The 24,444-nt window shown below is 39.2% G+C and overlaps 2 protein-coding genes across 9 annotated transcripts in view; one reads left to right on the top strand and one right to left on the bottom strand.

The window, feature by feature from the left end:
- Positions 1 to 303: 303 nt before the first annotated feature.
- Positions 304 to 24,444, bottom strand: part of nqo1 (NAD(P)H dehydrogenase, quinone 1) — a 28,137-nt gene continuing 3,996 nt past the window's right edge. The window contains exons 1-9 of one of the 7 annotated variants that reach the window (XM_058077290.1): positions 18,852 to 23,942; positions 11,084 to 11,183; positions 10,338 to 10,416; positions 7,954 to 8,078; positions 4,032 to 4,199; positions 3,732 to 3,862; positions 3,496 to 3,609; positions 2,160 to 2,261; positions 304 to 714 (exon numbers count right to left, since the gene is read on the bottom strand). In XM_058077290.1, the coding sequence (XP_057933273.1) occupies positions 400 to 714; positions 2,160 to 2,261; positions 3,496 to 3,609; positions 3,732 to 3,862; positions 4,032 to 4,199; positions 7,954 to 8,078; positions 10,338 to 10,416; positions 11,084 to 11,183; positions 18,852 to 18,872 (1,155 nt within the window). In that variant the 5' untranslated portion in view covers positions 18,873 to 23,942 and the 3' untranslated portion in view covers positions 304 to 399. The other 6 variants (XM_058077292.1, XM_058077296.1, XM_058077293.1 and 3 more) reach the window with 6 other exon arrangements.
- kiaa0895l lies at positions 15,347 to 24,123 on the top strand. Of its 2 annotated transcripts, XM_058077289.1 has the most exons (7): positions 15,347 to 15,575; positions 16,165 to 16,913; positions 16,996 to 17,139; positions 18,369 to 18,501; positions 18,677 to 18,982; positions 21,012 to 21,109; positions 22,556 to 24,123. In XM_058077289.1, exons 2-7 carry the CDS (start codon positions 16,200 to 16,202, stop codon positions 22,715 to 22,717), a joined length of 1,557 nt encoding a protein of 518 aa, XP_057933272.1. In that variant the 5' UTR covers positions 15,347 to 15,575; positions 16,165 to 16,199; the 3' UTR covers positions 22,718 to 24,123. The 2 variants fall into 2 exon arrangements, with proteins under 2 accessions (XP_057933272.1, XP_057933271.1); XM_058077288.1 differs by lacking the exon at positions 15,347 to 15,575 and having other exon boundaries at positions 16,094 to 16,913.

Raw genomic sequence — 24,444 nt, 5'->3', positions numbered from 1 at the left:
CAATCACAGGGCACATATAGACAAACAACCATTCACACTCACATTCATACCTATGGACAATTTGTAGTCGCCGATTAGAATTAGCCTAGCATGTTTTTGGAATGTGGGAGGAAACCGTAAAACTGCAAACTCCACACAGAGATGCCCAAGCGGAGAATCAAACCCAAATCTTCTGGCTGTGTGGCCAACATGCTAACCACTTGGTACCATTATTTTTGTTTATTTTTTATTTTGTTTTTTTTTTAATGAATAATGAAAAATCAAAGAGTCTACTGTGTTGCCTTCAGAGTGAAATCCCCAATCCATAATGATAATAAATGTACTGTTTATTAAAATGAGATACATAAAAAAAGCCAAGTCATATGTCAACTTAAGTGATTTTGCTCATCTCTTATTGGTTCAGTTGTCTGTCGAATGCGCTTTGGTCTGGTTGTCAGGCGGGAGCGGTTTTCCAAGATGGTGTCCCGTAGTGATCCCGTGGGTGTTTGACTTCTGCTCCTCCTTAACATGGGGCAGGAGCGAGAAGCCCTCCTGGAAGCTGAGGCCGAACAACTCACACGGTGCAAAGGTCAGAGGCTTTTCAGCGAGCAGTCCTTTGAGTCGCTCTTCCCAGCTTTGTAGCATTGCTGTTCTAACTGTAAGGGTGCGGTGAGCTGGACTCCAGAAGATCTGAGGAGCGAGGACCTGGAATCCACAGAAATGCAGAGTGCCGTTCTGAAGAGAAGAAAAATAACAAACAATGAGTGAAGCACAACTTTTAAACACAGTACGTAAATCAAGATATAAATTAACTTATATAAATTAATCTAAATTATATTAATTAATGATATTAATCTAACATGTGCCCTGTGATTGGCTGGCGACCAGTCCAGAGTGTACCCCGCCTCTCGCCCGAAGACAGCTGGGATAGGCTCCAGCAGCCCCCGCAACCCTCGTGAGGAAAAAGCGGTAGTAAATGAATGAGTTAATTAATTAATCTAAATTATATTAATTAATTGTATTAATCTAACATGTGCCCTGTGATTGGCTGGCGACCAGTCCAGGGTGTACCCCGCCTCTCGCCCGAAGACAGCTGGGATAGGCTCCAGCACCCCCCGCAACCCTCGTGAGGAAAAAGCGGTAGTAAAGGAATGAGTTAATTAATTAATCTAAATTATATTAATTAATTGTATTAATCTAACATGTGCCCTGTGATTGGCTGGCGACCAGTCCAGGGTGTACCCCGCCCGAAGACAGCTAGGATAAGCTCCAGCATCCCCATGACCCTTGTGAGGAAAAGCGGTAGAAAAATGAATGAATTAATTAATTAATATTAATCTAATCTAAATTATATTAACTTCATAGTCAAATTTAAATAATGCTGTATTTTATATAAATTATACAATTCATTATTTTAATATGCCAGGGTGTACCCCGCCTCTCGAAGACAGCTGGGATAGGCTCCAGCATCCCCATGACCCTTGTGAGGAAAAGCGGTAGAAAAATGAATGAATGAATTAATTAATATTAATCTAATCTAAATTATATTAACTTCATAGTCAAATTTAAATAATGCTGTATTTTATATAAATTATACAATTCATTATTTTAATATGCCAGGGTGTACTCCGCCTCTCGAAGACAGCTGGGATAGGCTCCAGCAACCCCCCTAAGACCCTCGTGAGGAAAAAGCGGTAGAAAATGAATGAATTATTTTAATATAATTATTAACACAATAAAATAAAAATACCATTGAGAAACCAAAGACACAAATTCAAATAATTTTCTCAGAAGTTACTCAACATGTTATGTTTTTTTTTTAAAATAAGTTTCAATGGGGAAAAATCATTTTAACATCTGTTGAATGAAATAATGATAATAATAGTCACATGTGACTGGATAAAAACAAAAAAAATGTTACATAATATTAGCTAATTTAATAATCCAATGAAAACCAGGATATTTTGACTACTTTCTAAGAAAAAACAAAACAAAACATGACAGGACATGAAAGCAGTCCTTTGGCTCATTTTTAAACTCCATTTTGTCTCCCAAGAGTGAGGCAGACTCGTCTGATGGTTCAAAGAAAAGGAAAGTGAAAAACTGGCGAGACCAAGATGGGATCCTTGAACATGTGAAAGGATCTCCTCCGATGGGGATTAAAGCTGATCCATCCTTACCTGCAGAGGCCACAGTGTGACGTTAATGTCTCCGTTGATGCCATCAGGGCGAAACATTGATTCTGTTGCTCCAGTGGTGAACGACAACATGGCTTTTTTGTCCTGAGAGGAAAGAGAATATCACATATTATTAACGTTTGTGATGACTTTGAGACTCATCACGCTCATAAATTAAAATAAATTAAATTAAAATTAAATACATTCAATTAATACATTCAATTAATTAATTAAAAAATAAATCAAATAAATTAAGTAAATACATAAATTAAAATAAATCAAATAAATAAATTAAAATAAATAAAATTAAAATTAAATACATTCAATTAATACATTAAATTAATTAATTAAAAAATAAATCAAATAAATTAAGTAAATAAATAAATTAAAATAAATCAAATAAATAAATTAAAATAAATTAAAAATAAATATCTATTTTAGTGTCGCGCCAGATTCAGTAAGCTGTGGCAGAGTGGGTTAAAAATAATACGCTAATCCCTCGTTTATCAGCGTCATACGTGGATTTTTGATTTATAAATAGTATATTTTCATAGTTCGCCACCTTCTAAACACAGTCTTGAACCCTATTAGAGCTCTCTAGACATGACATAACACCCCTATAGTCACCCTTACAAGCCTATTACCCAATATAGTCGCCATCATAAGAGTAAATATGCCATTTAAGACATAAGACATAAGCCCGTGTTTTTATTAGGGATGTATTGCGCCTGACGTGAGATCATCCAAACCTGCAATAAAAGCCTGTTGGTTTCGGCGATCAAGTCTGGTGCTTGTGCGTCTCACCCAACATTACCGTGACATTACTGACTCTTATGCGTCTTTTGCATGCCTTATATTCGGATTTTAGTTCATTTGGGCATTTTTATGCTGGAAAATCCTTAATTTAGACAAAAAAATAGTAACATTAGCTTAAATATGCATATTTTTTGACTATTCACCTACGAAAACAGCGTGATTTCGTAATTTATACATTGATAGAGTGAAGCCACAAAGGTTTAACGCAACTATGGTGCGTTCAAGGACCGCCGAATAAAGTGTGGAATATAGTACAGAAGTACAGAATTACTACACATACAAATTGTGGCCTGTCTTAATAGTTCGTTAGCACATATTTCAAAATGACTAATGACTTATGTTAAATGAGATGTGTTTACTATTTAAAAAAAATTATTATCGGAACAAAAAATTCCAAAAAATATTTTGATTCCACACGAGCCAAGGGATAACGTAAGGAAATGTAAACAAACTACTTCCTGAAATACTCTCAACTGAAGACTATCCATTGGATTTGTACAACAAGCGGCAACAGGAAGCAGACCTTGAAGACGCCGTGATTGTACATCTTTTCCAAGGAGAAAGCGAATCCTTGAGCCAGCACTCGATCCATCCATCCCTTCATGATGGCAGGAACACTGAACCAGTACAGAGGGAACTGCAGAATCACATCAAAATAAGTACTTTAAAGATGGTGTACTACATAGTATGACTTTTGGCATAGGACTCTTTTTTTGTGATGAGTCGTTTTGCTTGACAATTACACAACTGAACCGTGACCTGGAAGATGATGAGTTCCGCCTCTTTTACTTTTTGTTGTTCGGCCATGATGTCATCACTGAGGCGCCCATCCAACCAGGCATGCATGGTCTCCTCTCCATACTGAAACAGCTTGGGGTTCTCCAGGTCACCTGAGCAATGCCAATGGAAGAATCCGGTGAACCTCAAGACTCATGAAACGTGACTAATTACCAGGTGGCGACAGGAGGAACCGAAAAGGAACGTAAGATTTGGTGGCCCAATTGACTCATTTAATGCTAACGGTTAGCCGCATAAGAGTAAAAGCATAAGAGTAATCACCAATGATGTCGTCCTGCGTAGCGGAGGCCTTGAAGTTCATGGCGTAAAGGTCCGACACGATGACCTTGTAGCCCTGCTTTGCTAGCTCCTTAACAGCCGCGTCCCGGACTGCGGAGTTGAATGAGCCCACGCTCTGGTGGGCGTACACAATCAGTACCGTCTTCTGGGCTGCAACACACACAAACAGAGGTTTATCGGAATCGGTTACATGATGTTCAATACGAAACCACAAAAGGGTTCGGGTTCGGGTTAGAGGTCAGATGAGCCGAAATTGCTAAAACAATATTAATCTTTGTGTAGTTGTGTGTCCAATATCATTTATTCATTCATTCATTTTCTACTGCTTTTCCTCACGAGGGTCGCGGGGGGGTTGCTGGAGCCTATCCCAGCAGTCTTTGCTAACTAACCTAGCATGTTATTGGAATGTGGGAGGAAACCGGAGTACCCGGAGAAAACCCATCTTAAAAAATTTATACTAATCCTTGATGTTGGGCCATAAAATGTGACTTATGAATTGGCAAACGGCCCATGGGCCACACGTTGGAGAGCCCGTGTTGAAACCCCGTGCAACCTAATTTTCTCCAAAAATTCAGACTTTGTGTCTCATAATAACACAATTTAATATTCTCTGCGAGCTGCACAGTGGTCCAACAGGCCCCACAGCTAGGAGACCCGAGTTCAATTCCACTCTCGGCCATCTCTGTGTGGAGTTTGCATGTTCTCCCCGTGCATGCGTGGGTTTTCTCCGGGTACTCCGGTTTCCTCCCACATTCCAAAAACATGCTAGGTTAATTAGCCACTCCAAATTGTCCATAGGTATGAATGTGAGTGTGAATGGTTGTTTGTCTATATGTGCGCTGTGATTGGCTGGCCACCAGTCCAGGGTGTACCCCGCCTCTCTCTCGCCCGAAGACAGCTGGGATAGGCTCCAGCACCCCCGCGACCCTCGTGAGGATAAGCGGTAGAATATGAATGAATGAATTAATATTTTCTGCAATATTTTTAACTCTATGCCACTAAACTGACATTATTTTTCCTGATATTTTATAATATTTTGACTTTATTTTTGTCAAATTACTGCAGATTTTCCTTTTTTTCTTTTCTTGTTAAATTCTATTTTTACAATTTGCTGCGAGTCAATTAAAAAAAAAAAAAAAACAGCCGCAAGCAGCAAACAACCACCACGCTGCATTTTGTCCTCTATGGGGAATTAGCATCTCCACACAACATGTTTGAACTGAGGCAGGAAACCACTGAAGCATACAAACTCCAAATCGTATTGTACCTCATTTCTGTGAGGCAAATTGCATATTTTGCAAAAAAAATCACCCTCAAAAGTCCAATCAATAATTAATTCCAATTTATTAGCCCACACAAAAGTGGGCTAACAAATTGACACAAAGACTGCAGATTTCAGTAAATAACAGATGAAATCTCTACACTCTACAACAGGGGTCGGGAACCTTTTTGGCTAAGAGAGCCATGAAGGCCAGATATTTTAAAATGTGTATCTGTGAGAGCCATATACATTTTTTTAAACATTGAATGCAATAAAATGTGTGCATTTTTATGTAAGACCAACAGTTTTAGATATAATGGGCTCTAATTATGTAGACCAGGCACACTACCCCACGCCAATGGGGTGTGGCCAGCACACTTTCGTGAGCAGCGTAGTGTCTAATAATAAATCTAATACTTGCTGCCATTAATACAACTTCTGCTGCTGCATAGTTTTGCACCGTATTCAGTATATTTCATTCTTTTGGCCATCTTCACCAGAAGGCTTGGTTCTGCAGCTTTAGCTAGGTGACTATTTGACTAAAGGAGGAAAGTTTACATTTACATGTTTTTTTGACATCTCAATGACCGAGGTAGACTACCGCATTACCCAGTAATAATCGAGTTTTGGTGTTTGACCTGGAAAATATCATCAGGAAAGATAGATATGGTCGGCCGTATTGCAGCAGAATATAAATGGACGGATTAACATGCACAAGAAAGTTGTTGATTTTGAATATTATTTTTAACAGTTATTTCTGTGATGTTTACTTTAAAATGTTAGCAAAATACATTTTTATTGTGGTAAGAAATGCTTGAGAGCCAGATACAGTCATCAAAAGAGCCCTACCTGGCTCCCGAGCCATAGGTTCCCTACCTCTGCTCTACAAGAAGCAATGAAGTCTGTAAAATTAAATAATTAAAAATAAAAAATAAAAAAATCACAAAATTTTTAACTATAATGGTAATATTAATGATGATTATAATGATGGTAATAATGATAAAGATTATAACAATAATGATAATAATAATAATAATAATATTACAATGATGATAATAATAACAGGGGAAACAAGACAGTGGCATGAACATGATTATATCCTGCAAAAAGGGGTAGGCATTTATAAGCTTTTGCTTCAGCCTACTCCTTTTTGGGCTTGGGATCAGATAGTTGAATACAAATGTAAATAATGGAAAGTTATATTTTCATTGATGTAAGAAAAGCACTGTAATGTTTCACATATTTGCCCAAATAAAGGGAAAAAAAAAAAAATTCAAGTGGCCAATTACAGTTATATACTCCTGCAAACAACTGAAAAATGTTTAATTCTTAAAATGTCTGCCTTTAGGCAAGGGTAATTTAATGCTATTGTGATGTTGGAGAGTGTAGGACAAACACTTTTTTCTTTCTCTTTCTCTCTTTCTCTCTCTCAGGCATACCCACATCAGACGTTCCTTTGTGGATGCAACACATGATCTGCAGCTGAACGATCAAGTGATAAAAAACGGTGTAACTGTTGTGTGTAACTATGATGAGGGACTGTATAGGATACAAGCGTATAGATACACGCTACACCAACGGGTTCTTCTCTTTATCCTGCGCAGCAATCAAAGTCCACTCGTTATCTTCCACACGCTGAAATAACTTTTTATGTAACAGTGATGTCAAACCTCAAACTTTTTTTCCCCCCACCGAATGACAGTTAAGTGGAGCGATGCTAGCCACCGAGTAAAACGGCCAACTCAACTATTTGTTCAGTGCGACTCTTAAGGCAGGGGTGGGCAAACTACGGCCCGGGGGCCACATCCGGCCCGCCAAGTGTTTGAATACGGCCCGCCCAATCTTTCCAAAGTATTTCATTTAAACTCAACATACAACCTGGCATCATGGCCTGAGCCAACCTTTTGATGGTAGTATCAATTTCGTTGTTTGACATGGTCTGTTGTTTACAAAGTGCTCCTGAAAAAAGAGACACAAGCACATAATAATAATAAAAAATTTAATAATAATTATAATATTATTATTATTATAACTATTATGATTATTATATTTATTATATTAATGCTAATTATTATATTAATTATATATAATAATATTGTTATATTTGCATATTTTACATAATAATAATATAATAATTATTATTTTAATTTTATTTTAATTATTATAATATTTTAGTATTTTTAAAATATTTAAATATAAAATAATAAATAATAATAGCAGATTGCATGACAATTTTACAGATACAATAATACCCCCCCCGGAAATTTTGTTATATCAATGCGGCCCGCGAGTCAAAAAGTTTGCCCACCCCTGTCTTAAGGCATCAAGGGGGGGTGAAGTTTACCGTACAAACACATCCACACATGCCACACATTCTACACAAGCCAGTACTCCCATTCTACTGACTAGCACAGCTCCTAAGGTGCGGGAGGAGTAAAGTGAATCTGAAGTACTTCAATGACTTCATGTAAAAAAAGATATATCATTCTTTTGGTAGTAAAATAAGTCCCAATTATGAAGAGTAATAGATATAATATATCGGAAATATGACACAATGAATGCAAGAGAAATGTGGTGTGGTCTTCACTGCAACGACTTCAAGTCATAAATCTTCCTCGAAAATCAACATAAAAGCGGACTCACCCATGTCGCCGGAACGTGTCTGCACGGACGGGTGGCACCTTGTGGCTTTTATACACCCTGCTGCCGTCTTTGCGTGAGAAACATGCTCGGATTGGACCTCAGATACAGACATGCTGTCCAACACACTGGCGGAAGAAAAAAAAAAAAACTGCTGTCAAACTACAGGACCGGTTTAGTTGAATGTGTTGAAAGGGAGGCGGCTAAAGAGTGTGTATGTGTGTGTGTGTATATGTGTGTGTGTGTGTGTTGTGTCTGCGGAGTCACTGGTGCAGGCGAATAAGATTGCTTTCACTTGGTGTGGCAAAGAATGTTTGGTCACTTTCAAGGGATTATCCCACAGGGGTCATGTGGCCCAAAAACACTTCAATCCAACTTAATTTGACTTTGTTAGAAGAAAAAGTGAAAGGGGGGGTTGGGTGGGGGGGGGGGGGGGGGGTGGGGGTAAAGCTGGAGTAATTCAGTCAAGTCCCCGTCTGTAATCGTACCTGTCACCGGTTTCTCTGTGAACATGCCAGCCATGTTGATAATGACTGACTCCTTTTAACATTTATTAATTTATGTTATTTTAAAATCTATATTTTTAATTTGGGGGAGGGGATATCAATGGAAATATCGATAGTATTGTAAAAGACAAAAATGTATAAATAGTATCATTCAGGGGTGTTTTGGAATAATCAACTATTCGAGTTTGATTCAACTGTTGAGTCATATGAGAATGTCATGTGATCAAGATTGTACCATTCTGGGGGGGGGGTGCCCGAGCCAAATATCGACAGTATCGATTCGGGGTGTTTTGGAATAATTGGCTTCACCGATTCAATTCGGAGGAGTCTGATTCAACTTTCAACTTCACCGTTGAATCGCATCATGTGATCAAGAATGTACCATTCTGACTACATGGTGGGTGCCCGTGGGCAAATATCGATAATATCGATTAGGGCTGCTGTGGAATAATCAATTATTCAACGATTTGATTCAGGAGGAGTCTGATTCCACTGATTCGCATAAAAATGTGATCAAGAATGTACCATTCTAGCTACACGGGGGGTGCCCATGGGCAAATATCGATAGTATCAATTAGGGGGTACTGTAGAATAATCAATTATTCAACGATATGATTCGGAGGAGTCTGATTCCACTAGCAACCTCGCCGTTGAATCGCATAAAAATGTCATGTGATCAAGAATGTACCATTCTAACTACACGGGGGGTGCCCACGGGCAAATATCGATAGTATCAATTAGGAGTACTGTAGAATAATCAATTATTCAACGATTTGATTCAGGAGGAGTCTGATTCAACTATCAACCTCAAATCGTATGAAAATGTCATGTGATCAAGAATGTACCATTCTAGCTACACAAGGGGTGCCCTCGGGAAAATATCGATAGTGTCAATTAGGGGTACTGTAGAATAATCAATTATTCAACGATTTGATTCAGGAGGAGTCTGATTCAACTATCAACCTCAAATCGTATGAAAATGTCATGTGATCAAGAATGTACCATTCTGACCACACGGGGGGTTCCCAAGCCAAAATATTGATATGATTGATTGGTATCAATCATGGGTGTTTGGGGAAAAAGTGACTTCACCGATTTGATTCAGAGGAGTCTGATTCAACTTTGCAGTTGAATCTGACGAAAATATCATGTGATCAAGAATGTACCATTCTGACTATATGGGGGGGGGGTGCCCACGGTCAAATATCGATAATATCAATTACTGTAGAATACTGGAGAATAATCAATTATTCGACGATTTGATTCGTAGGAGTCAACTTCACAGTTGAATCATATGAAAATGTCATGTGATCAAGATTCTACCATTCTGGCAACATGGCGGGGGGGGGGTGCTTTTGCTGAGCATACATTTTACCATAGAATGTTTTTTGTCATACGTGACACAAAATCAGCCTAATTCATGTAAATAAAGAACTGAAAATGACTCGGGTGTTTTACTTTAATAGTTATTTTGTCATGTAAATACTGTAGTAGCAGGCTAGCTAGCTAGCTAGCTAGCTAGCTAGTCACCACAAAAGATGACGTCGCACCACATCAGAAAAAAAAATAACGTTTGGAATGTCTTTGGATTGTATCTTTATATCGATATTTATTGCTATGGCACACAGTATGCAATGAAACTTAGTTGACACTTGTGCAGGGGTGTCAAACGGCAACTAATGAGATGTGTTTTCTGTGGAAATACAGCCAATTTTTCAAATGCGAAAATAAAAATATACATCATTTGCGGGGCCGTGGATGCAAAATGTTGAACGCTGCTTCCATAGATTGACTTCCTGTGGCACCCTTAGACGCTCATGTACGTCCAGGCCCATCAAGCTGCATGTAGCTAGACAGGATGGAATGTGGAAGGAATGTTACCTGGTCACTGCTGTCGCCCGCTGCCGAGTCATCAACGATGAGACCTGCTCCGATCGCCCGTCTGGAATGTTTGGTAAACCTAAAGAGGACAATCACATGACGCGCTTTTGTTTGGCTTCCATCCATGACGTAAATAAGTTAGGTGTGTTCATTTTAGCCCTTTCAGGTGGATATAAAAAAATGGCAACGCAAAAAATCTCATGGGATTTGTGTCTGGGCCATTCCAAAATGTTTATTATTGGCTTTTTTTGCTGAAAACCAATATTCTGATATTGTCCAACGCTCAATTTCTGATACCTATATACAGTAAGTAACATGGTGGAATGAAAACATATATGTTGTATACAGCATTTTTTCAATATCGGTTTCCATGATCGGGAAAAAAATACTGATATCAGACCAATAATTAATAATAATAAATTTATGCTAAGTACATACAGTATAAAGTAGTATCTTTGGACAAGATATAGGGTGAGAAAATATGCCTCAATTTCATTCATTAAGATACATTATGTATGATTTTGTAGTCTTTGTAGTCTAATCCAAGGAACTACAGCTGGAGTAGGTGCAGATTCTGGAAGAATTTTATGCTGGTTATTGTGTGTAGCCGCTCTATAGGAGCCCACGACTTAATACAAAGGGCCAAAAAATGAGCATAATAAGCCCCCTTTAAAAATGTTTGTGTGCAACAAAGTTATGTTATTTTTTGAATATTTCCTCTATCAACACATTTTTCAAGATCTTACCTTTATGGTGAACGCACTCATGAGGTCGTTGTTTAAGCCAAGGGTGTTCAAAGTGCAGGCCAGGCGGCCATTTTGCAGTCACTGGCTTGTTTTTACTGGCCTGCGGCACAATGTAGAGATAATATAAACAAAAATGGGGAAAATAAGACCAAAAACGCAGAACATGAAAACAGCAAGCGACAACACTGAAAATATTAAAAAAAATTCTAAAAGACCAATTGATAAAATATATAATTTTTTTAAGTATGATTTTTATATATATTTATGATTATTTTACATTTCACTTACCAAAAAATGTATACAATTGTAAAACTTTCCTCCTAATTTGTCAAAATATATTCAAAGAAAATTCTAAAATAAATGACAAATAATTTTAAATTATATGAAAATTATATTAAAATAAAATAAAATATTTTTTAATTAAAAAAATTTATAAAATTGTAACACTTTAAAAAAGCGACATCCAGATCGTTGATTGTGATATCAAAATTTTAAAGCAATTAATGACATGACTCGTTAATGGAAAACAGTGTCATTAGTAATAGCATTATTTTTGTTGCTGCTACTCCCAACACTGTCCTCTCCCAGCACTGCCATTTGAAGTAAAACTGGAAAATGAATAAAGCAGAATGGAATCAGGCCTTGTGAAATTTTGCAGCATTTCACTGAAAGAATACAAAAAGTACAAAACAATGTGCTCGTAAAAGAAATGCCATCTGAATTATCTTCCCATTTCATGCACCTTGTTAGCTTTCTTTGTACTCTGCAGGCGCAGCCGGTAATCCAGACATGCAGCGTGAAATGGATTTAATTTATAACGAGTACACAGCAGGTTGATCCTGTGGCGTTACTGGATCTCATTATTTTCTCCTGAACTCAGTAACTCTTATCCTGGGAGCCTATCCCAGCTAACTTTGGGCGAGAGGCGACGTTCACACTGGACTCGTCGCCAATGCAGGTCATTCATCATTCATCACTGTTGGAATCATCATTCATACAATTTCGAGGCTCCAATCAACCTCCAAAAATGTTTACAGCAGATGGAAGCATGAAGTCTTCCTGATGCTAATGATTAAAGATGCTAATGTTAGCCAGCTTAACAAAACCTTCACCTTCTTAGCTTAGCTTTGTGCTGGACGTGACAAATTAGTGTAATATGTATTTATAATTGAAATAATTACACAACTGTTACAATGGCTTCACCTTAACTGAAACTTGTATCGAATTAAATTAAAATATGCAAATGATTAAAGATGCTAATGTTAGCTAGCTTAACAAAACCTTCACCTTCTTAGCTTTGTGCTGCTCCTGACAAAGTAGTGTAATATGTGATTATCATTGAAATAATTACACAACTGTTACAATTGTTACAATTGCTTCACCTTACCTGAAACTTTTATCGAATTAAATTTAAAAAAATGCAAATGATTAAAGATGCTAATGTTAGCTAGCTTAACAAAACCTTCACCTTCTTAGCTTTGTGCTGAACGTGATAAATTAGTGTAATGTGTCATTATCAATGAAATAATTACACAGTTGTTAAAATTGTTACAATTGCTTCACTTTACCTGAAACTTTTGATCGAATTAAATAAAAAAAAATGCAAATGATTAAAGATGCTAATGTTAGCTAGCTTAACAAAACCTTCACCTTCTTAGCTTTGTGCTGAACGTGACAAATTAGTGTAATATGTGATTATCAATGAAATAATTACACAGCTGTTACAATTGCTTCACCTTACCTGAAACTTGTATCGAATTAAATTAAAAAATGCAAATGATTAAAGATGCTAATGTTAGCTAGCTTAACAAAACCTTCACCTTCTTAGCTTTGTGCCGAACGTGACAAATTAGTGTAATATGTGATTATCATTGAAATAATTACACAGCTGTTACAATTGTTGCAATTGCTTCACTTTACCTGAAACTTGTATCGAATTAAATTAAAAAATGCAAATGATTAAAGATGCTAATGTTAGCTAGCTTAACAAAACCTTCACCTTCTTAGCTTTGTGCTGAACGTGATAAATTAGTGTAATATGTGATTATCATTGAAATAATTACACAACTGTTACAATGGCTTCACCTTACCTGAAACTTGTATCGAATTAAATTAAAAAATGCAAACGATTAAAGATGCTAATGTTAGCTAGCTTAACAAAACCTTCACCTTCTTAGCTTTGTGCCGAACGTGACAAATTAGTGTAATATGTGATTATCATTGAAATAATTACACAGCTGTTACAATTGCTTCACTTTACCTGAAACTTATATCGAATTAACTTAAAAAATGCAAATGATTAAAGATGCTAATGTTAGCTAGCTTAACAAAACCTTCACCTTCTTAGCTTTGTGCTGCTCCTGACAAATTAGTGTAATATGTGATTATCATTGAAATAATTACACAACTGTTACAATTGTTTCACCTTACCTGAAACTTGTATCGAATTAAATTAAAAAATGCAAATGATTAAAGATGCTAATGTTAGCTAGCTTAACAAAACCTTCACCTTCTTAGCTTTGTGCTGCTCCAGACAAATTAGTGTAATATGTGATTATCAATGAAATAATTACACAACTGTTGCAATTGCTTCACTTTACCTGAAACTTGTATCGAATTAAATTAAAAAATGCAAATGATTAAAGATGCTAATGTTAGCTAGCTTAACAAAACCTTCACCTTCTTAGCTTTGTGCCGAACGTGACAAATTAGTGTAATATGTGATTATCAATGAAATAATTACACAGCTGTTACAATTGCTTCACTTTACCTGAAACTTTTATCGAATTAAATAAAAAAATGCAAATGATTAAAGATGATAATGTTAGCTAGCTTAACAAAACCTTCACCTTCTTAGCTTTGTGCTGAACGTGACAAATTAGTGTAATATGTGATTATCAATGAAATAATTACACAGCTGTTACAATTGCTTCACTTTACCTGAAACTTGTAGCGAATTAAATTAAAAAATGCAAATGATTAAAGATGCTAATGTTAGCTAGCTTAACAAAACCTTCACCTTCTTAGCTTTGTGCTGCTCCTGACAAATTAGTGTAATATGTGATTATCAATGAAATAATTACACAGCTGTTACAATTGCTTCACTTTACCTGAAACTTATATCGAATTAACTTAAAAAATGCAAATGATTAAAGATGCTAATGTTAGCTAGCTTAACAAAACCTTCACCTTCTTAGCTTTGTGCTGAACATGACAAATTAGTGTAACATGTGATTATCATTGAAATAATTACACAACTGTTACAATTGTTACAATTGCTTCACCTTACCTGAAACTTGTATCGAATTAAATTAAAAAATGCAAACGATTAAAGATGCTAATGTTAGCTAGCTTAACAAAACCTTCACCTTCTTAGCTTTGTGCCGAACGTGACAAATTAGTGTAATATGTGATTATCAATGAAATAATTACACAGCTGTTACGATTGCTTCACTTTACCTGAAACTTGTATCGAATTAAATAAAAAAATGCAAATGATTAAAGATGCTAATGTTAGCTAGCTTAACAAAACCTTCACCTTCTTAGCTTTGTGCTGAACGTGACAAATTAGTGTAATATGTGATTATCAATGAAATAATTACACAGTTGTTAAAATTGTTACAATTGCTTCACCTTACCTGAAACTTGTATGGAATGAAATTAAAAAACGCAAATGATTAAAGATGCTAATGTTAGCTAGCTTAACAAAACCTTCACCTTCTTAGCTTTGTGCTGAACGTGACAAATTAGTGTAATATGTGATTATCATTGAAATAATTACACAACTGTTACAATGGCTTCACCTTACCTGAAACTTGTATCGAATTAAATTAAAAAATGCAAACGATTAAAGATGCTAATGTTAGCTAGCTTAACAAAACCTTCACCTTCTTAGCTTTGTGCTGAACGTGACAAATTAGTGTAATATGTGATTATCAATGAAATAATTACACAGCTGTTACAATTGTTGCAATTGCTTCACTTTACCTGAAACTTGTATCGAATTAAATTAAAAAATGCAAATGATTAAAGATGCTAATGTTAGCTAGCTTAACAAAACGTCTTAGCTTTGTGCTGCTCCTGACAAATTAGTGTAATATGTGATTATCATTGAAATAATTATACAACTGTTACAATTTTTACAATTGCTTCACCTTAACTGAAACTTGTATCGAATTAAATTTAAAAAACAAACAAACAAACAACGGAACAATGAATGAATAACGGAACCGGAACGAATACAAGCCGTTGACGTCATCACGCAGCGACGCATGACGTAATTTCTTCCAACACCATCGCCGCTTCCTGGCCGGTCCAGGCAGCCGCTTCGGGCCCGCGGCGAGTCGGGACCGTTATTCGCCTCTTGTCCCCGCTCTCCTTCGCTACAAACTACCCCGCTGCTGGTGCCGAGGCGCTGCGGCCATTATGTGCGAGTGAAGCGGGGACGCAAGGGAAGACAAACCGCCACAGTCGTCCCGGGACACCTTTTATGGTATGTATTTATTTTAGGGGGGGGTTGTTGATGCTGATTATGTCTAACAAATGAGCTCATCATTTGCTATTTATATCGTAATTACAATTGTATATATATTTTTTCAAATATTTGAACCTGTACTGTAAATGATTGATAACTACTTTAGAGTTTTATTGTGTTGTACAGCAGAGTACCGCTCCTTGTCTGTACAGTGGGAACCCGTTTATGTCGACGCTACTAGGACTGGGTGACTGACGTCGACATAAGCGGTTGTCGACTGAACATAACGAAACTGGTCATAGCTTGCATTTACCTGTGAGTTTGTCCAAAAGCATGAGGATTATTGCGCAAAATAATACAAAATATTATTTGAGGGCGTGGAGCTGCTTGTAATAATTGTGGAATTTTTTTTCCCTCATTATATTTTTCTGGAAATTCCGCTTTTTATATATAACGCAAGTGTTGACTACAACTGTCGCAACAACTGTGGTAATCACACTCTAGTCCGCCATCTTCGATGAATCACGTGATGATGTTTACGTTTTACTGGGCATGCCCCATTGACTCCTCATGTAAACGTGGCTAATGGTTCTGTGTCCTGTGTCAGTCACAGTGAGACGGACGGACCTCGAGGCTGTGGTGATGGTGTTGGACTCAGTCGAAGTCTTCATGGATCATGTCGAGGGTGACCACACCGAGGCCAGCCGCTTGGAGCCGGACAACTCCAAAGCTGCCAAAACCGGCCGCACCACCAAAACCAAGCCGAAACCTCAGACCGGAAAGAGTAAGGTTCCCAAAAAGGAGAAGGTGTCCCAAAACGGGTTCCTGGCTCAGACGGACGCTGACTGTTTAAAAAAACCCAAAGCGGGCGCCACATCCAAACAAGCTCCCCGCCGTCCCCCGAGTCTGGATGCGACATTGCAGCGTTTGCGTGAATCTCCGGAGCAGATGGGTGGAGTCAAGCGACTCGTGCGGCCACCTTGGCGCAGCGGCACCTCCGCGCCGTCGCCCCCTGCTCGGAGCTTGACCAGTCCCGGCCCGGGGACCGGCGGCTGGATGCGTCGCAGCGAGAGCTCATGCTCGGTTAACTATTCCCTGGGGTTGCGTGCTAAAAAGGGGCAAATGCGACCCGCCACGTCGCTGCCGCACATCGCTAAGGGGACAGGAAGCATCCCGCTTCCTCCCCCCGGTAGACCGTGCCTCCTTGTTGCCCTCAGACCTTTGAACCTGGAACAAGAGAAGCATAAGTTCTTCCAGTCTGACTACAACTATGAGCCCCAGTTTGAGTACGCCCAGCCTGAGCCCAGATCCGTTCTGGACAAGTACAGGGACGGCTCCAGACTCTTTCTCGAGCAGGTACGTCACAAGCTAACCAAAGTCCTGGCGTCAAGTCCTCAAAAGACGGTTGTTTGAAGTTGACGTTTATGTACGATTGCAGGCTGTTGGAATCATGGAGTGCGTCCTGAACAAGTTTGGCTCCTATGAGACCTTTGAGGAGGTCACAGGCGGAGGGGTGCTGCCCAAGAGTCAGGTGTGGGCCGCCGTGCGCAAGTATCTGCAGAAAGAAGGCTGCGTGGGTGAGGTGAGTGGAAAGATCACCTGTGTCACAACCCCCCCTTGGCGCGTTCCCTTAAAACAGGGGTCTCAAACATGCGGCCCGCGGGCCAAATGTGGCCCGCAGGACACTAGTTTGCGGCCCCCGCATTGATATGAAAGTTTAATGTTTAGTGCGGCCCGCGCAAGTTTGATATGGATGCTGTATGGTATCATGTACCCAGAAAAAATTATTACATTTGATTTAAAAAAAAAAACGCATTTATTAAAAACAAAAAAAGTTAAAAAACTTCGCTTTGGTTCCAATTTTCTACAATAAAAGCTCTGATCAAACATTCCACTGTTCTCAAATATCTTAGTTTTTTATTTTTCTGCACAAAATAAGATGAAAAATAAATAAACAAATCAAGAATAAAGAAAATCAATCAATCAGTAATAAATAAATATAATAATAATAATAAAACGGCAAATAATAAAAACTTAAGAAAGCACATATAGTTGGCGGGTAGACAAATGATTTTTTTCATATTAAAATGAACAAAGCATTATTAGAGCCCTGTAGACATGACAAAACACGACTATAGTCACATTTATACTCTTTTTATTTACAACATATTGCGCAACTGCAGGGTCTTGAGACGCATGCTAACTCGCAAACTAGAGAGCTAGCCACCTAAACGGTAGCCTTCAAGTTATTTCCTTTAAACTTAAATAGCTAAAAAAAAACTTACCACTTCCACACGGATAGGGAGGATAACTATTAACAGTTATTTAACCTTTAACATGAACATGAATCAAACGTAATAATTTTTTCTGGGTACATGATACCATACAGCATCCGTATCAAACTTGCGCGGGTCGCACTGACATTAAACTTTCATATCGAGGCGGGGGCCTCAAAGTGGTGTCCTACGGGCCACATTTGGCCCGCGGGCCGCGTGTTTGAGACCCCTGTTGTAGATGGTAGATGTACATGAATTGGGAAATCAAAGAAAGACAAGATAATCAATCAATGGAGACGTCACCTGGTGGGGTCAGGATGATTATGATAGGGACCAGAGCTGTAGATGTTGATGTCAAGGGAGCTGGGAGCACAGTTGCCAAGAAAACCATGATCAACATGCCGTGTACAGGCCCGATCTGCAAACATGTCACATGACACCACAATTGACGATGCGTGTTTTGGCGGCAGACAAATGCCAAATGACGAACGGCGATACGTGCCGGCGGTGACGTTGTGTGTGTGTTTGTGTGTAGGTTGTGGTGCGTTTGTCCGACGAGCTGCTCTCTCAGGCTGTGATGGTGGTGGAGAGCTGTCGCCCCACTCTGACCATCAACTTATCCGGCGCCCGTCAGCATTGGCTGGAAGGGATGCTGAGACACGAAATAGGTGAGCTGACGCACTACGATACGGCGTTTCCCCGGATATTGAACGCATCACGGTTACAGCGCATGCTACGAAACGTTCTCCGAAGTCTTAGCAAACGTTTGTTGTGAGCGCCAATTCGGTTTTTTGTGTTTGGGACAGACCCACCCGGGTTCAAATCCAATGTCTTCTTTGCCAGGCACGCATTATCTCCGAGGGGTCAACAACAATCTTCAGCCGTGGTCCACCGCAGACGGCAGGAAACAGTTTGGCCTGAAGCCGGCCAACCCCACAGAAGAAGGGCTGGCCAGCCTGCACAGCGTGTTGCTACGGAAACAGCCATACCTTTGGCGCGCGGCTCTTCTTTACTATACCGTTTTCCATGCCGGCAGCATGAGCTTCAGCCAGCTCTTCGGTCACATTGCTCGCTTTGTTCGGGATCCAGACGTCCGCTGGGAGTACTGCCTGCGCGCCAAGAGGGGACAGACGGACACTTCCCAGCCCGGTAAAGTGACAAATAGAATGTAGAAGGAAGAACAACATTAAGTGCTTAAGTGTTCGCCGACGTAGCGTGTCATGTGATCTAGGGGTATGTATTGAAAAAGAATCTAGTACGTATCACGATACGATACAGTAAACCTCGGATATATCGGACTCAGATATATCGGAAATTCGCTCACAACGGACAGATAAAAAAGAACCGATTTTTCTGTAATGCATTTCCAATAAAAATTCATTGCATATATCGGATTTTTTTATAACGGATTTCGCCTATTTCGGACAAAATCTCCAGTCCCGTTCCAATGCATTTCCATGAAATTTCCCTGGCATATATCGGATGGCCGCATCGTGGCGCTCCGATTCGCCGAATCGTGACATGGCCGCTATACGACGTCATTTGCAGCGTTTGCAGCGTTGCCTGCGCGTCCAGGTACATTGGAAACATAGTCAAGGAAGTGCCTTTTTATAACGGATAAAATCCCATTTACGCATATACCGGATATAAATCCCATATATGCGTAAAACGGACATTTTCCGGTATACGCATATAACGGATTTCGCTTATATCGGACAAAACCAGTGGGAACAATTGAATCCGATATATCCGAGGTTTACTGTATATCACAATACTGTTAACAAGGCGATTTGTTTTTTGTTTTTCTTGTAGTTAAAGATTATTTCCTGGAAAAACTGAATTTCACCAGCGATATTCACTTACTAAACACATTTTTATTCCATTAGAACATATTATATTTATTATTATAAATTTATTATTTAGTATTATATTACACTGTATCACAAACTTTCCTCTGTAATAATAATTATTATTAATTATTATAAATAATAATAATTATAATTTATTCTAAATTATTTAAATTATTTGTACAAATTACTGTTTACGCTGTACTGTTCATATTTGATGTCATCTATTTATTCTTCACATTATTATTTATTTATTTATTATCCACCGATTTTTTTGGGGGGGCCGATGCCGATACCGATTTTTTTTCCCCCATCGCCCTCAGCCGATGGCTGATTTTGCCGATATTTGTGGCCGATACTGCTTTTGATCCCTCAATTTACTTGAAAAAATGACCGTGAATGACATTTCTTTGGCAATTTCACTGCTGTGTTGTTGTGCAATAACAATAAAGAAAGTCTATCTATCTATCTAAAAACGTAAAATGTAGCATTTGGATAAATAAAGCTTTAACATCCAGCTTTAAATTTACAAAAAAAAAACATAAAAAACAAATAAATTAAATTATGTGTCAAGATCCTGCTCAAATGTTCCCATTCTATTAGCTGTGAAAAAATGTATTTTTGTGCAACAAAGTACCTAACATCAGTAAAAAAGTCCTTTTAGGATGCTTGAAATAACCACTACTTAACAAAATAGCGATATCAATTTGAAAAACAAAATACCTGCAATATCACAGTACTACTTTTGTAGTATACAAAAGGACCTTGGCATTGCTTGCTAGCTTGCTAGCTAGCTCCTCATGGTGTCTCGATAAGTGGACTCGCAGATTTGTCGTGTTTCCCCGAATACTTTATCTCGTTCAACGTCCTTGCGCTAATTGACTACGTAAGTGCTGCCACCTAACGATCGGAGGTGAAAAAATACCATATGCAGTCTATGATAAATGTCTAAAATTATTGATATCGATACAGTATCGTGGAACAAAGTATCGCGATATATATCGCCGAAAGGATATTTTCTTACACCCCTAATGTGATCCTGCTTGCAATGTCATACGGATCAATAGTTTTGTCCGTAGGCGCTAAAGTCGCTATGAAAAGTTGCTAAATCTAGCAACCGAGTCAACAGGAAGCAATGAGTGTCATTGGGAAGATCGATCATAACTTCACAGATTCCAGGACATTTCACCTTACTTCTCATTCTTTCTTCCCATTTTATATATATATATATGTCTTTTCCAGGATCCAGGACATTCCAAAGTGGCCCACTGACCACCATCATCTTTTGATTCTTACGTTTGATTGGTTCTTTGTTTTTTAACTTTTCACAGGCTGCTTCAGTAAAGACCAGGTTTACTTGGACGGGATCCTCAAGATACTACGCCATCGAAAGAACATTGACTTCAAGATGTTGACTTCCTTGGGAAAGGTCAGTGTCGGAACTTCGATAAGCATCCCTGCAACAATAGGTTAGTAGGTTCTGTTGTGCTCGAAGTTGACGAACTCTCGCAAATGTTCCCGTTTTGGAAATACAAATAAGTTCCATTGTCCTCCGCTTATCCGCGTCCAGGTCCGGGTCGTGGGGAAGTAGTCTCAGTAGGGAAGCCCAGACTTCCAGGTCCCCAGCAACCTCCTCGAGCTCCATCGGGAGGGGACACCAAGGCCGAGCCACACACGACTGGCTCCACTTGATAGGAAGGAGGAGCGGCTCGACTATCACTTAGGGCGAGTCCAGCTCCGGAGGAAACTCGTTTCGGGCGCTTATATCCATGATAGCGTTCCTTTGGTCAGACCCAGGACCGTGGGTGAGGGTGGGAACATAGACCGGTAATTTGAGAGCTTTGCCTTCCGCCTCAGTCCTGTACGGCAATACGCCTATCCACCTCAGGAGATACACATATTCTTGAACTCCTCGACCTGGGTCAGGACCTCATTCCCAGGACTCCCACGATGCCTTGGCTTGGGCCTGGGAATTCTGTGCATGAAAACACGGCGAAAAAGGGCGGCCTTGGCTTTTTCAGCTTGACCCTGACTTCCCAGTCCCCAGCCACCTCCTCGAGCTCCATCGGGAGGGGACACCAAGGCCGAGCCACACACGACTGGCTCCTCTTGATAAGAAGGAGGAGCGACTCGACTATCACTTAGGGCGAGTCCAGCTCCGGAGGAAACTAGTTTCGGGCGCTTATATCCATGATAGCGTTCTTTTGGTCACGACCCAGGACCGTGGGTGAGGGTGGGAACATAGACCGGTAATTTGAGAGCTTTGCCTTCCGCCTCAGTCCTGTACGGCAATACGCCTATCCACCTCAGGAGATCCAGATATTCTTGAACCTGGGTCAGGACCTCATTCCCAGGACTCCCACGATGCCTTGGCTTGGGCCTGGGAATTCTGTCAAGGGCGGCCTTGGTTTTTTCAGCTTGACCCTGATCTCGGGTGTCCACCATCGCTGCGACCGACCACCGACCAATATCGACCCATTCGGACTCAATATCCCAGTCCTTTCCCGGGCGAGGTGCGGTCAGTCAAACCGCTACTAGCATAAAACCTTCCTTAACCTCTTAAAACCTGGTCTCGGTAGACCAAGACCCATCCAACATACTGGAAATGGTGTTCTCTACGTGGATCGTCTCGGTATCAAATAGGGGTGACTGGATTCCTTAATACTGGATAAACATCCTCCGATTTCAGATCACCATTGGGAATAAAAGTGACTGAATCCAGAATCCTCCCAGTCGTTCTTCATTGTTGCGACACAATCCAATATGCTTCATGTACTTATACTTATACTTATACTACTTCAGGTACTCACTACCAACACACGACTAGAGTGTTATTTTGTGACAAAAAACTGACTGACAACCGTCACTCCCACAGGTGTCCTACGAAGACGTGGAGCGGCTGCGTCACCTAGCGGCCATCACCAGCGCCCGAATCCCGCATTTCATGCGAGACCAAGACCAGTACCTTCAACACCTGGATCACATCGTCGCCGTCAATAAACTGGACGACGCGACACTGCAACGCCTGCTGCCGTGACCTTTTGACGCCGACCTTGAAACTGCCGTGGCGCCCGTGACGTTTTTGCGCACGAATAGCACTTAAATGTGAGTACAATTTTTTTTTTTTTTTAAAAACTTGAACGATACACACAAAAAAGGGACAACAACGCTAGCGCACGTCAAGCTACTGTCGTCCGATGCATGACTGTAAGGCTTTTACACACAACCTCTCCTGTTGCTATGACGTTACCTCAATATATACACACATCGAGTAACATTATATACCCTAAATGTACAATTAGCACTGAAATGCCTGTACAAACTGCTGCGTAGCGATTTAAGAATAATGCTCACAATTACTGTATTTACGCAATTGTTTTGTTTTTTTTGTTTTTTTACTTGTGGAGTCAAACTGAATGTTCCTGGCTTTAGCTTTACGCCTCCTTTTTTCACACGTCGTTTCTATGCCTTTAAAATAAGGACGCCGAGAATGCTTCATTTCAAATCCTGTGAGGCCACACATCCTTTAAATATCAAGTGCCAGTGACCTCGACGAGGATTTAAAATCACTTTTATTTCACAACGGGTTGCAAAAGACACTAGCCACGTTTACATGAGGAGTTTAATAAATGGAAATAAATAAATGGTATACATGGAAAGGAATATTCCAATCACGTGTCTACATGCGCCGCTATAATCAAGCATAATAGTCAACGGGGCATGCCCAGTAAAATGTAAACACCAACATCACGTGATACCGACTTCCTCCAGTTTTTCTTTCCCTAGTTGGAATAACTCCGTATTGCCAGTTTTTCCTTCGTCCAGTCTTGAAATTTAGTTTGGATAAAAAATAAAATTTCCTTAGCAGTCCAGTGCCGATTGCTGGCCTCCATTTTTAAAAAATGGAAGAACGTCTGGAGCTGCGTGTTACGTCATATCTCCGCATTCGCTCAAAGAACGCACCCGGGAACAGGAAAAGATAAAGTTCTTAAATCTTGCTAATATTTTATAATTAAGCTCGGGACATGTTTTATATAGATATGTATGTTCTTTTTGAATAAAAGTGGACTTGTGAATGGCGTATAGAAGGGTTTAGATCAGGGGTGGGCAAACTACGGCCCGGGGGCCACATCCGGCCCGCCAAGTGTTTGAATACGGCCCGCCCAATCTTTCCAAAGTATTTAATTTAAAGTCAACATACAACCTGGCATCATGGCCTGAGCCAACCTTTTGATGGTTGTATCAATTTCGTTGTTTGACATGGTCTGTTGTTTACAAAGTGCTCCTGAAAAAAGGGACACAAGCACATAATAATAATAAAAATTAAAATAATAATTATTATATTATTATTATTATAACTATTATGATTATTATATTTATTATATTAATGCTAATTATTATATTAATTATATATAATAATATTGTTATATTTGCATATTTTACATAATAATAATATAATAATTATTATTTTAATTTTATTTTAATTATTATAATATTTTATTATTTTTAAAATATTTAAATATAAATATAAAATAATAAATAATAATAGCAGATTGCATGACAATTTTACAGACACAATAATACCGGGTGGACTGTTACGTGTAAAATATATAGTCCCCCCCCCCCCGAAATTTTGTTATATCAATGCGGCCCGCGAGTCAAAAAGTTTGCCCACCCCTGGTTTAGATTCTGTTCCACAGATGGCGCTAATGCACACCAAAGCTGCTTGCCAACCGCCAATAAACAACAGAAGAAGAAAAACAC

Source organism: Doryrhamphus excisus, chromosome 7 (genome assembly GCF_030265055.1).
Source record: "Doryrhamphus excisus isolate RoL2022-K1 chromosome 7, RoL_Dexc_1.0, whole genome shotgun sequence".
Lineage (NCBI taxonomy): Eukaryota > Metazoa > Chordata > Actinopteri > Syngnathiformes > Syngnathidae > Doryrhamphus > Doryrhamphus excisus.
The sequence above is the reverse complement of the archived record's forward strand: the minus strand, read 5'-3'. Positions and strand labels throughout refer to the sequence as shown.

What these genes read in the sequence shown, in the direction of transcription:
- kiaa0895l (XM_058077288.1), top strand. Translation starts at nt 16,143, where the DNA reads ATGGTTCTGTGTCCTGTGTCAGTCACAGTGAGACGGACGGACCTCGAG. An exon ending in AAGAAGGCTGCGTGGGTGAG is followed by an intron (nt 17,140 to 18,368) that starts GTGAGTGGAAAG and finishes GTTTGTGTGTAG; the next exon opens with GTTGTGGTGCGTTTGTCCGA. An exon ending in TGTTGACTTCCTTGGGAAAG is followed by an intron (nt 21,110 to 22,555) that starts GTCAGTGTCGGA and finishes TCACTCCCACAG; the next exon opens with GTGTCCTACGAAGACGTGGA.